This window comes from Sciurus carolinensis, chromosome 16, assembly GCF_902686445.1.
Source record: "Sciurus carolinensis chromosome 16, mSciCar1.2, whole genome shotgun sequence".
Lineage (NCBI taxonomy): Eukaryota > Metazoa > Chordata > Mammalia > Rodentia > Sciuridae > Sciurus > Sciurus carolinensis.
This window is the reverse complement of record NC_062228.1, coordinates 58,460,183-58,473,824: the sequence shown is the minus strand read 5'-3', so window position 1 is coordinate 58,473,824 and position 13,642 is coordinate 58,460,183. Positions and strand designations below refer to the sequence as shown.

Below are 13,642 nucleotides of genomic sequence, written 5' to 3'. Positions count from 1 at the left end.
GGAGGGAGGTGTCCTCGCTGACTGCACGGTGGCATCAGGAGGAGGGGGCGGTGCAGGAGGCCCTGCGGCTGCTAGGGGGCCTGGGCGGCAGGCTCGACGGCTTCCTGGGCCAGTGGGAGCGGGCGCAACGCGAACAAGCTCAGACCGCCCGGGGCTTGCAGGAGCTTCGAGGTCGGGCGGACGAACTGTGCACCATGTGAGGGCTGGGGCCGGTGCGTGGGTGGGGCTGAGCCACCCGAGGGCGGAGTCTTGAGGGGAAAAGGGTGGGCCAATGGGCGGGGTCTGAGCGTTCCAGATCGTATACAGCCGCTGGGAAGTGCCAATTAGATAGCAGGAAGAGGCATATCATACATACTAACGACGGTGGAGCCAATTAGAGAAGGGGTGTGTTCCATACCCTAAAAAGATAAGGAGTGGACACCAGGAATCAGGGAAAGTCAATTAGAACAGGGCGAAGGCAGTCCAGATGTTAAAATACAAAAGGAGAAGCCAACCGAGCAGAGAGGGGTGGGCAGGACAGAGTATTGAAGACTAGATGGAGACTCAGGTGCTGGACCAAGAGTGGATGAAGTCTTGCCCAGACGACCTCGCAGCACTGGTTACGCTCATGCCTCAGGGTGGAGCGGTCAGCAGTGTCTGTGGCTTCACTGAGGAGCGAACTGGAGGGGCTGGGCCCAGTGAAACCGATTCTGGAGGAGCTGGGGAGGCAATTTCAGAACCCCCGAAGAGGACCTGACCACTCAATGAGCCTGGATCGGTCCACGCAAGGCTCCTGTGCTCGCTGTGCCAGGTATGGAGGTGGGGCCAGCTTCCTGTTGCATTCTGAGCCCCACTGAGAATAGCGCATTGAAAGAGACGGGGTGTTAGCGAAGGGAAGGGGATGTTCACTGTAGGAGACAATGCGTTGTAGGACCGGTCAGTCACGCTGAGTAATGGGAACTACATTTCTTACCTTCCCACAAGGTAACTACAGTTAGTGTCTTGATATATTTGGAGCATCATGTATGTCCAGTGCATTGTGGGAAGGTTGGGATGTGGTACATGGTAGGAAGCAGGATTTCTCAGTGCATCGTGCAGAAAGTGAGACTGTGTGGTGGGGAATAAAGGATACCACCACACTGGGTTCGTCGTGGGAAGGGGGCACATTCCTTGTACAACTTGAGATCAAGTGTAACTTGTGCACTAGAGGAAATGTGAGTTCTTGGTGGCTTTTGGAAAGCAAGGGCCCTTCAGGAGTATGAGCCAAAGGCCACCTGATACACCATGGGGTATCCCCAAGTGCGGTTGGAAGGTTGTTTGGGGTGCATAATGGAAATGGGGCCAGATGGAGCCTGGGAAGGTGTCCATGAGGCATCCTCAGGATGGAGTCGGTACTGGACCTCTTTTATCTGGTGACCACTCTTCCCTCCCCCAGCCAGGGGCAGCAGTTGTCTTCCGAGTCCCTGCAGCATCTGCTGGAGCGAGCACTGACACCGCTGGTGGACGAGGTGAAGCAGAGGGGCCTGGCTCCTGCTTGTCCCAGCTGCCAGAGGCTACACAAGAAGATTCTGGTACCAGGGACCATGCCCCACTTTACTTTTCTGTCAGAGCAGGGGGCAAGGAGTCCTGGGCATGAGGGTACTGCTGGTGTGTGACCAGAAGGGAAGGGCTGAGCTGTGGGCAGCAGTTACTGGGGATGGACTCATTCTAATGCATAGGCAGAGGGGCAAGCAGCCTGGTGGTTTGAGTCATAGGCCAATCATTCTGGAAACTTTGGCTATAGATTTGAGTCCAAGGCATGATGGGACATTGCATCTGGTGTAATGGGGGACCCAGGAGGCAGATACCAGTCTAAAGGTTCATGGGACATCAGCCTGATTTTCTGCAGACCTTCAAACAGGCAGTGCATTATATGGGATCAGTGAGGCCAGACAGGGAACCCAGTGACTTTTGGTTACCATAAGCTACTGTATCATGGGAAATGGAACCACACTCTTACTGGGGCAGCATACTGAAGCCAAATAACTGCTGGAACTTGAGTCCTGGTGCATTGTGGAACATGGAGATCTGCTGTATTACGGAACATTGACTTCCTGGATGATAGGCAGCATGGGATTTGATGTGGTAGTGAAACAGGACAAATACACGGGAGGACTTGGGCTCAGTGCACTGTGGGATATAGAGAACCAGACTACTAAAGGACATTCTTGTAAGAGACTCCAGTCTTGTGGATGAGGAGACATGGGTTCTTGTGGGATGTAGAAGTCACCACATGATGGGATACTGTGCACATACACATCAAATATAGGAAAGTTCATGGGTATTGCTGGACAACGTCGTAGATGTGACTTGGTGCTTGCTGAGACATGGGCCAATGCATCAGGGGACAGACACAGGTTTAGGGTACCCAGTGTGTGGGATGCCACGGTCAGACTCAGGCTCAAGGCATGATGGGACACCTGGGGGAGGAATTTGGGCCCCACGGGACCCTGCCCCTTGCCCTCCGCGATCCAGCTCCCCCTCCACCCCCAGCCCAGTACAGCAAGCCCAGCGGCGCCTACACTCCTCTCCCCAGGAGCTGGAGCGCCAGGCCTTGGCCAAACACGTCAGGGCAGAGGCCCTGAGCTCCACCCTTCGGCTGGCCCAAGACGAGGCCCTGCGGGCCAAGAACCTGCTGCTGACGGACAAGATGAAGCCGGAGTGAGGAAGGAGGCTGAGGGCATGGGAGGAGGGTGAGGTCTTGGGGAAAGGACTGAACCCCTCCTTACAATCCGACACTCCAACACCCAGCCACACCAGCACCGACTCCCCACTGGATGTCCTTACAGGGAGAAGGTAGCCACTCTGGACTATCTACACCTGAAGATGTGCTCCCTCCACGATCAGCTCAGCAACCTGCCACTTGAGGGGTCCACGGGGACAATGGGGGGAGGAAGTAGTGGGGGGACTCCCCCAAAACGTGGGGGTCCAGCCCCTGAGCAATAAATGGCCTCTCATGCTGGCATGAATTCTGTCTCCTTTTTGGCATTAGAAAGAGGAGTAATGAACTGTGCACATGTGCCACCCTCTGCGCCCACTGTGATTCATCGAATCCTCAGCCAACACAGTGTCTTGGTTCCCAGGGAGGTGCTAGTGATGGTGCTGTTCTTGGAGGAGGAGGTGGGTTAGACAGACCATTCTGTGGTGCAGTTTGGGCCTGTCAGGCCCACATTTTTTAGGGCAATTTTTACTAGATAATTATAGATAATTATAATTAAGATAACATGCATGTATTATCTCACACAGTTTCTGGGGGTCAGAAATCCAAGGGTGGCTTAGCTGAGTGGCTCTGACTCAGGATCCTCACTAGGCTGCAGTCAAGATGTTAGCCACAGGGCGTGGTGGCGTATGCCTGGAATCCCAGCCACTTGAGGGGCTGAAGTGGGAGGATTGCTTGAGCCTAAGAGTTAGAGAACAGACCAGGAAATACAGTGAGACCCAGTCAAGAAGGAAAGGAAGCAAAAAAAGAAAAAAAGAAAAGGAGAGAGAAAAAGAAAAAATCAACCAGAGCTGCAGCCATCTGAAGGCCTCGGTTCTTGCTGTGTGTTGGTTGAAGATTCATGTTCTCACAGCACTACCATCTCTGTTACAGTTTGGATCTGGAATGTCCCCAAAGGCTCCTGTATTAAAGGCTAGGTTCCCAGCTGCTGGTACTATTGGGAGATGGTAGAAACTTTCGGAGGTGAGGCCTAAGTGGCGGAAAGAGGTCCCTGAGGGCAAAGACTTGAAGGGTATATCTTGTCCCCAGTTCTCCCCCTGCCCTGTCTGTCTGTCTCGCTCTTCCTCTACTTCCTGGCCACCTTGAGGTGAACAGCTTTCCCATGGTATTGTACCTTCCTGCAGGCCCAGAATCAAAAGGTCAAATGACCATGGATTGAAACTTCTGAAGCTAAGAATCAAAACAAATCTTTCCTCCTTTAAGTTGTTTTTCTCAGGTATTTTGTTACAGTATTGGAAAGTTAACTAACCCACTCTCCCAGAACAAGAACTCAGGTATTTTGTCACAGTATTGCAAAGTTGACTAATACACTCTCCCAAAACAAGAAGTATAAGAATGAGCAGGAAGCCACAGTGCTTTTTATAACCTAATCTCACCAACAAATTCCTTTTTAATATACATTAGAAATGAGTCAGAAGCCAGGCGTGGTGTTGTACACCTGTAATCCCAGAGACTCATGAGACTGAGGCAGGAGAATGTCAAGTTCACAGCCAGCCTCAGCAACTTAGTGAGGCCCTAACCAACTTAGAACCTGTCTCAAAAAAAAAAAAAAAAAAAAAAAAAAAAAAGGGGCTGGGGATGTGGCTCAGTGGTTGAGTGTCCCTGGGTTCAATTCCTGATACCAAAAAAAAAAAAAAAAAAAAAAAAAGTCATGAGTCCAGATTATACTCAGAAGTTAATCAAATAATTATTTGCAGACATGTTTGGAAGACAATGCCAATCTTTGAACTTATTTGAAACTACCACAAGGATGTTATTATTAAACTTATAATTGAAGCATACTATAAACAGAAAAATTCACAAGTTGAAAGTGTATGTCTCAATGAATGACCATGAGAGGAACATGCTCATGTAGCCACTACCAAGATTTAGGACATCCAGCACCCCTGAATCCCTTTCATGCCTTCTACCAACCAGGACCTAGAAAGGCAGCCCCTATTCTTCTGATTTGTAATAAGCTAAGAAGTATAAAGATTGGAAAGGAAGAAACTATCATTATTCTTAGATGATAATTGTGCATGTAAAGGATCCAACAGCATATACATTTTTTAAAAAATCAGCGAAGTTAGCAAGTAAGTTGAGTAAAAGGTGAATAGAAGTCTTTCTGGGCAGGCATGGTGGCACAGGCCTGAAATCCCAGTGACTCAGGAGGCTGAGGCAAAAGGATCTCAAATTCAAGGCCAGTGTGGAATGCAATCCCAGCTCTGTCTAGCTCACAAGTTCTTGCTTATTTTAGTCCACCATGCAGTTTCTTAATGTGCTGAGAAATATAATGAAGTGTTGATCTTGGTCACTAGCTGAGCAGGCAGCATTCGTTGAAGCCCTAATGGTCTTACCTTACATCTTTTTATTAACAATACCCCAATCTTGTTCAGAGAGTGGGTGATCATGTCTTTCAGGGCAGTGTGGCCCAACTCCAGACTTTTGAGAGGAGAATTATTGATCTGTGCCAAGATGTGGTGGTCCCATTCCCCCCACCTGTGATTCAGGTAGCCATGTGTATTGTGCAGGTCAGGTTGAGATATGTTTAAGAGAAATGGGGGAGGGGATGACTGGGAGAAGTGTTTCTTGCTCCTTTTTTTTTTTTTTTTTTTTTTTGAGACAGGTTCTCACTAATTGACTGAGGCTGAACTTGAATTTGTAATCCTTCTGCTTCAGCCTCCTGAGTTGCTGGGATTATAGGCACACACCACTGCATATGGCTGTTTCTTTAAAAAGAGGGTTCTTTTGTTTGCTGGTTTTTGTTTTTGAGAAGCACTTGTTTCTCCATTTATGTCTGGTATAATCTGTCTGCACAGATGGCAGGACCTTCAGCAACCATATTCAAGCCATGAGGTGGCAAGTCTGAGGACAGGAGCCAGTCAACCAAAGACAACAGAGCAGAAAGACAAAAAGAATCCAAACTCTCAATTAGACTCGGGACAGAACTAATTAAGTCACTCTTGGAATTAAACCCAAACTTCTCGATATATTTCCTTATTATTTAGGATACACATTATCATTTCTACCATGTTTATTGGTTGAAGAGGTCACCCAGACTCAAGTGCAGAGGACATTGACTGCTCTCTTAATGGGAGAAATGTTAGAGAATTCTTGGCGATTTAAGAAGCAGCCCATGTGCAACAGACACCTTGAGAAAGAAATACATGTGGCAAATAAACATAGGAAGAGACTTGTCACTAGGGGCATGTGAATTTTAAAAACAATGCAAATCATTCCTGTAATCCCAGCACCTCAGGAGGCTGAAACAGGAGGATTGAAAGTTTGAGGCCAGCATCAGCAATTTAGCAAGGCACTGTCTCAAAAACTAAAAGGTGGGCTGGGCTTGTAGCTCAGTGGTAGAGTGGTTGCCTGACACATGTGAGGCACTGGGTTCGATCCTCAGCACCATATAAAAATAAATAAATAAAATAAAGGTGTTGTGTTGTCCATCTACGACTTAAAAAAAAAAAAAAAAAAAAAAAAAAAACTAAACTAAAAGGTGGTAAAGCACTCCCAAGTTCAATCCCCAGTACGAAAACAGAGAGGAGGGGAGAGGACGGTGGGAGGCAGAGACACTGAGTTGAGAAAGTCTGAATTTCTCAGGTTTATCTGAGTTCAGCCAGCTCGCCCTGTTACATGTGTCAGGGTCCCAGTGATTTCCAACTACTACCGGAACCTTTGTATTAGAAACTCGACAAGGGTTTAAGTTCAACTTAGTACGAAATTCTAAAACCTACTTGCTTACATTTTCATCTTGGTCCCCTGTTTAAAAAGAAATAAATTCTTTCAGAACGTCCATAACTCTCTGGTTCTCTGTGACTAGACCAAAGAGTTTAAAGACCTGGCTTGCAGAGTCCTTTCGGTAAAGCACGTGAGTGTACTCAGAGGTCACTGCATACCTTGGTCGTTGGTTGGCACCATGACGATCATTTGCAGCAGCCACAAGATCCCCCAAGACACTCATTTCAGTCAGAACTTCATTTCAGTCAACACTGATGATAACGTGGTCATCCATGAGGCCACTGCGCACCGTGGATTACTAGCATCTCACTTCTCATTGGCAAGAGCTCATCAGTTGTATTTGAACCTCACAATGTAACGATTCCCAAACCCATTTTTGAGTGTGTGGTGCTGGAGATGGAACCCAGGGGTGCTCTACCATGGTCTGAGGTGCATCCCCAGCCTTTTTCTTTCTTTCTTTCTTTTTTTTTTTTAAATTGAGTTAAGTTGCTCAGGTTGGCTTTGAACTTGTGATTCTCCTGCCTCAGCCTCTGGAATTGCTGGGTTTACAGGTGTGTCACCCCACTAGGTTAGATCCAGGGATTTCAACAGTCTGAGTCTCAGATATACAAAGTCCAGTATAGGTGAATAGATTTGAAGCCAAGAGATAAAATTGGTTCACATAATAAAAGTGTGTGCCAAGAACAATGACTGAGCCAATTCTTCACCCGAGACCCAGGTGTATATTTTAAAGAGTACTTAAATACATTGAAAGATGAATTATTTTCCTGGGTAAATAACATAAATGTTGATGTTGGTTCTCCACCAAATACATTGTGGTTTTAATGAAAATTCGATCAAAATTGAAAAGGATTTGGCACAGTTATTCTAAAGATTGTCTGAAGAAATAGATGAATGAAATAAAGGTTTCTTTATTTTTTATTTTTTTAATCTTTTTTTGTTCTAATAAGTTAAACATGAGAGTAGAATGTATTTTGACATTATACATATATGGAGTAAAACTTCTCATTCTTCTGGTTGTACATGATCAAAGTTTTTGTCCACTACAGAAGAGTAATTACAGGATCTAAAGCCAAGGTATTAATAAATTCTAAGGAAACACTCATCAGTCTTGGAAGAAGAGTAGAAATAGAATAATGAAAAACTTCAATATATAACAAATATGTCTTCATAAAGCAACTAAGGAAATGAAATTATTCAAAATATTGTTGGATTATCGGTTCAAATATATAAAATGTAAAGACTTCTATCATATGTTACCCTAAAATAAATTGCAAATCATTTTAAGAAAAATAGGAGGCGGCGGGGAGGTGCTCACTACCGCCATCCCTGGAAGTTACGGGAAAATCCCTTCTCACACCGGGAGAGAGGCTCGCCGCCGCGGCGGTTGTGACAGCGGTGACAGCAGCCTGACCCCGGGCTGGGGCTGCAGGGGACGGGTGGTCCGGGTGGGGGCGGGTGGTCCAGTCAGGCGCGAGGCCAACTCCCTGGGGCGTGCACAGCCTGGGGCGGCCGGCGGGAGGCCTCTGGCCACTGCACGTGCAGGCGCAGGTCGTCGCTGCAACTGTCCTCCGACAGGAAAGCGGCGCCTGCTGCGCTCAGGGCCTGCAAGAAAGGTGACGATCCCCTCAGCTCCGCTCCCTGTGGCACAGCCCCAGGATCACCCCGCTGCCTGGGCTGCAGGGACAGAGGCCCTCGCCGTGCAGCTCCATCACCCTGGTGGAGGACCACACTGTCCCTACTGCCCTCCAGGACCGACGCCCAGGGCCTCCCGAGCACCAGCGAGCTAGGATCCTGGCCCAGCAGCCATCCCCGCCCCACTTCCGCCCGACCGGGTCAGCAGACTGCAAAGCTGTTCGGCTGTACCCCTGGAAAATGCAAAAACAATCGTTGTCTAAGAAAGACGAAGAACAGTGGAGAAAAACATCCCTCGAGGAGGGTCGAGCCCCTCCTGTTCTATCTCACCCCTGCCTTCAGTTTTTCAGAGTATATACCCAGAAGTACAATTTCTAGATCATCTGCTAACTCTTTATTTAATTTTTCCTTAAAAATTAAATATTGCCAGGCACTGCACTGTGGCATTCGCCTGTAATCCCCATGGTTTAGGAGACTGAGACAGGAGAATTACAAATTCAAGGCCAGCCTCAGCAATTTAGTAAAGCCATAACCAATTTAGCAAGATCCTTTCTCAAAATATGAGTTCGATCCTCAGTACCAAAAAAAAAAAAAAAAGAAAGAAAGAAAAAAATTAAATATTAATAATATATTAAAAACCATGCTGTTGCTGGGAGCCATGGTACATGCCTGTAATCCCAGCCACTCTGAAAGCTGAGGCAGGAGGATCACAAGTTCAAAGCCAGTCCTCAGCAATTTAGTAAGCCCTAAGCAACTTGGTGAAACCCTGTCTCAAAATAAACAATAAAAGGGGCAGGGGCCAGGTGTGGTGATACACACCTGTAATCCCAGAAACTGGTGAGGCTGAGGCAGAAGGATCTCAAGTTCAAAGCCAGCCTCAGCAATTTAGGGAGGCCCTAAGCAACTTGGCGAGACCCCATCTCAAAACTTAAAAAAAGACTGGGAATGTGACTCAGTGGTTGAGTGTCCCTGGGTTCAATCCCCAGTACATAATAATAATAATAATAATAATATATTTATTTAAATTTATTATATAAATTTATTATTATTATTATTATTATTCTGTTTTCCACATTGGCTGCACCATTTGACATCCCCATAGCAGTTCCCAAGACTGCCACTTTCCCTGTGTCCTAGCCAACACCTGTTATTTTCTGGTGGTTTGCTCCTGGTTGTTTTATAGTAGTCACCATAATAGATGTGCTTTGATTTGTACTTCCCTAGTGAATCACGATGTCTAAAAGTCATTTGTTCATCTCTTAATTGATTGTGCTTTTTGTTAAGTTGTAGGAGTTCTTTTTATATTCTGGATTCTAACCCATTATCAGATCTATAATTTGTAAATCTTTTTGCCCCTTGATGTGTTGTCTTTTCACTCTGTTGATTGTCTACCTTGATGCACAGAGATGTCAAATTTTAATGTGGTCTAATTTATCTTTTTTCTTCTGTGCTTTTGGTATAATATGAAAAGAAATCCTTGCCAAATAAAATGTCATGAAGCTTTTTGCATATGTTTTCCTTTAAGAGTTTTATAGTTTTAGCTCTTACATTTACATAATTGGATCCACTTTGAGCTAATTTTGGTATATGGTACAAGGTAAGAGTCCAGTTTTGTTCTTTTACATGAAGACATTCAGTTTTCCAAATGCCATTGATTGAGATGAATGTCCCTCTCCATTGAACTGTCTGGCACACTTGTCAAAAATTATTTTACCTCATATATGAGGGGGTTTTGTGTTCTTTCCATTCTTTTTCTTTGGTCATGTGCAAGTATCACACTATTTTGATTACCGTATTTTGAAACCAGGAACTCTGATATTGGTTCTTTTTAAAGATTGATTTGGCTACTCAAAGTCCCTTGAGAGTCTATATGAATTTCAGGATGAATTTTTCTATTTCTGCAAAAAAACACTATTATAACTTTGATAGGGATTACACTGTATCTGTAGATCACATTCGGTGGTATTGATGGGTTGACAATATTGTATCCCAAACCCACAAGCATAGAATGTTAAAAATTATTTTCAGTTACATCTGTGACTGACTGTTTGGACTAAACATTCCTCAAAACATTATATTAGGGTTAATCCATTAGTGTTAATCAAACTGAGTGAGCACAAAGTGGCAAGTACATTGGAGGGATCAATCAATAAGACATGTTGCCTCCAGAATGTGGGAAATAACTTCTGTGAAGTTTTGGAGGTTTAGGAGTCCAGTAGTGTGGGGTATGTGAAAGGCTGGCTCAAAAATTACCACCCAGACCAGGGCCTGGAGGCACACACCTGTGATCTCAGTGACTTGTGAAGATTAGGCGAGAGGATCCTTAGTTCAAGGTCAGCCTGGGCAGTGAGACCCTGCCTCAAGATGAAAAAGGGCTGGGGACGTGGCTCGGTGGTAGATTGAGCACCCTGGATTCAACCCCCAGTATCAAAAAAAAAAAAAAAAAAAAAAAGAAGTCACTACTCAGTTGGCCACTAACGAGCACAGGCGTCTTCGTGGGCATTCTATACTTAGAAATACTGCTCCAATCCATTTTTGGAAGACTTCTTGCTTTGAGTGGCGCCCAGGCCAGGTGAACACTTTAGCACAAGTAGCTTTGCCAATTAGGTCATGCGCCCAGCACACCGCGTGGTACTTGAAGTGTCTATGGATCGGCACAGATAGCATGTGGAGCGTTTATGCCTAGGAATCTCCCGAGAGCAGAATCACAGTGTAGACCCCAGGATTCTGAAGCAAGGCCATGCACCTTTCCCAGAGGACTCTTGGCATGCCACCGAGCCTGGAGTGAGATGGAGCTTCCAGACAGGACATCACGAGACATGCAGCTAGCACTGCCCAATGTGAGCTCTTTCTGTTGGACCCTCCCAAATATTTAGATCAAGAGGATCCAACAGTGTGCCCTTCTGGGCACAGTGATATAGTGGCACAGTGATCCCTATCACTTTGAAGACTGAGGCAGGAGGATCACAGGTGGTTTTATTTATTTATTTTTGTTGTTGCTCTGGTGATTGAACCCAGAGGGCTTCACCCTTGAGCTGCACCCCGAGTCCTTTTTGTTTTTTATTTCATACAAGGGTCCTTGTAAGTGAAAGACGAAGGTAGGAGTCAGTCAAAGAAAGATGTGACCATAGAAAAAAGGCACAGAGATGCCATGGATCCAGTTTTGAAAATCGAGGAAGGGACCATGAGCCTAGAAACGTACTGGCCTGCAGGAGCTGGGAAAGGCCAGGAAACAAATCTCCAGAGCCTCCAGAAGAGATGTAAGCCACTGACACCTTGATGTCGCCCAGTGAGACTGTGCTGCCCTTCTGACTTCCAGAACTGCCAGGTGAATTAGTGCCATTTAAGTTGCTGGATCTGTGGAAACTTGGAGCAGCAGTAGGCAGCCGCCCGAGCCCTCCCTGCTGGGCCCTTTGCAAGCCCAGTCACAGCATTTTATTTTATCCATAAATACTTTAGCATGCATTTCTTGAGAAAGATTCTTTTTTAACATAACCGCAATGCCATTATCATGCACAAAGAATTAACGTAATTCCTTAATATCAAATACCCGGTCAGGTTAGAGCTTTTAAAAAAAAATTACATTTTTTTATATTAATGAATGTTTATGGAATGAATACATGAACAAATGGTCTTTTGTCTTATTTCTGCAAGTCTTGTGATTCTCAAATCTGTCAGAATAGTCACAAGAAGCCCTAAGTACATTTTTAAAATAACATTTTAAACAATGTTTTTCATTTGGAAATAGCTTTCGATTTATAGAAGATTGCAAAAGTCATGCAGAGGTTTTGGGTATCATGATGTATCCCTGCAGGCTCATCAACCCCAACAAATGCAAGGACTCTAGTGGGGGACACATCGACAATGGGGGAGGTGGTAAGTTGGGGAGCAAAGGGTCCATGGGAACTCTCTGTACTTTCTGCTCAATTTTTCTGCAAACTTAAAACTGCTCTAAAAACATTGAGCCGGGAACAGTAGCACATGCCTGCAATCCCAGTGACTCTGGAGGTTGAGGCAGGAGGATGGTAAGTTCAAAGCCAGTCTGGGCAATTTATCAAGACCCTATTTCAAAATAAATAAATAAAAATATATAAGTAAATAAAAATAAAATCATAAAGCCTGGGACTGAGGATGAAGCTCAGTGGTAGCACACTTGCTCAGCATGAGGGAGGCCCTCAGCTCTATAATTAGCACCAAAAACAACAACAAGTCTATTTTTTCAAAGCAGTGCCCAGGGTTCTGGAACAGCCTTCTCCAGCTGCTAATGTTAACTTCTTGCCTAATCACAGCGCAGTTATCACACTCAGTAGAGGGATGAATGGTGTGTTAATTTCCCAGGGTTACCATAACCAAGTATCTGAGCAGCTTGGCTTAAACAATAGCAATTCATTCTGTCTCACAGTTCTGGAGACTTCCAGACTCAAATCTAGGTGTCGGCAGGGCCGCTTCCCTCCAAAGGCTCCAGGAAGGAGCCTTCCTGCCTCTTCCAGCTTCTGCTGGCTGCCTGGAGCTTTGGCTGTGCTTCCTTGGGTCTGTCCTCTTCCAGGAACACCAGCCATCTTGGGATAAAGGCCCTGCCTACTCCTGTATGAACACATTCCAATTACATCTGCAATGACCCAATTTTCAAATAAGATCCCATTTTGAGATACTGGGCATTGGTCAACATATCTTTTGGGGGTACACAATTTGACCCATAGTAGCCCCTAAAGGTGGCCACACCCTAATCCCTGGACCTATGAGTATATTATGCCTTATGGTTAAGGAGACTTTGCAGATGGGATTAAGACTACAGACCTTGAGTTGGGGAAATTATCCTGGATTATCCTGCTGGCCCCAGTCTAGTCCCCTAAATCTGTAAAAATGAGAGGGAGGTAGCAAAGGAGAAGAGAGATAGGGCAGGGTAAGGACTTGACCTGCTGCTGCTGATGCTGAGGACTAAGTAGAGTCGCTAGCTGAGCCCAGCTGTACCTGAACTTCTGACCTGTAAGATGATAAATTTGTGTTTTATGCCAAGTTTGTGGTAATTTATTGTGACAGCAAGAGATTAGCATTAAAGAAACAGGATGTCCTTAGTCTGTGGCTGTTTGACAAAGGGCCCCAGAGCTTTGCTGTCAGTAGCCTGGAATGGATTTGGCCACCCACAGTTCCTTGTGAAAGCCACTTTCTCCACAGGGCTGTGAGCCCATGAGGACAATCTGTCACCTCACTCTGCTAAGATGGAGTCTATACGAGGGATTGGTAAATAGTGACCTTTGCCATGTTCTATTTTTTGGATGCAAGTCATAAGTACCACCAATCTCAAAGCTGTTGATAATACAAAGGTGTGGACACCAAGAGGTGTGAGGTCATTGGAAGGTCACCTGAGATATGGATTTGGAAATGGGGTTTGCAAATGGAGTGGGCTGAAGGGTATGGGTTGAGGCTAAGGTGTTTGGAGTTTGTATTTGTTTGCTATTGCTGTTTTAAGAAATGTTACCTCAAAACATGGCAGCATGAGACAACATTTATTATCTCAAATAGTTTCTGAGAGTCAGGAACTCAGAA

At 45.5% G+C, this 13,642-nt stretch overlaps 1 protein-coding gene across 1 annotated transcript in view; it reads left to right on the top strand.

Annotated features, from left to right (window-relative positions):
• Positions 1-2,964, top strand: part of Tsks (testis specific serine kinase substrate) — a 29,232-nt gene extending 26,268 nt beyond the window's left edge. Inside the window, exons 7-11 of the mRNA XM_047530077.1 lie at positions 2-196; positions 617-790; positions 1,415-1,550; positions 2,555-2,679; positions 2,808-2,964. Coding sequence (XP_047386033.1) covers positions 2-196; positions 617-790; positions 1,415-1,550; positions 2,555-2,679; positions 2,808-2,964 — 787 coding nt within the window. The remainder of the gene's footprint in view (position 1; positions 197-616; positions 791-1,414; positions 1,551-2,554; positions 2,680-2,807) is intronic.
• Positions 2,965-13,642: the final 10,678 nt, after the last annotated feature.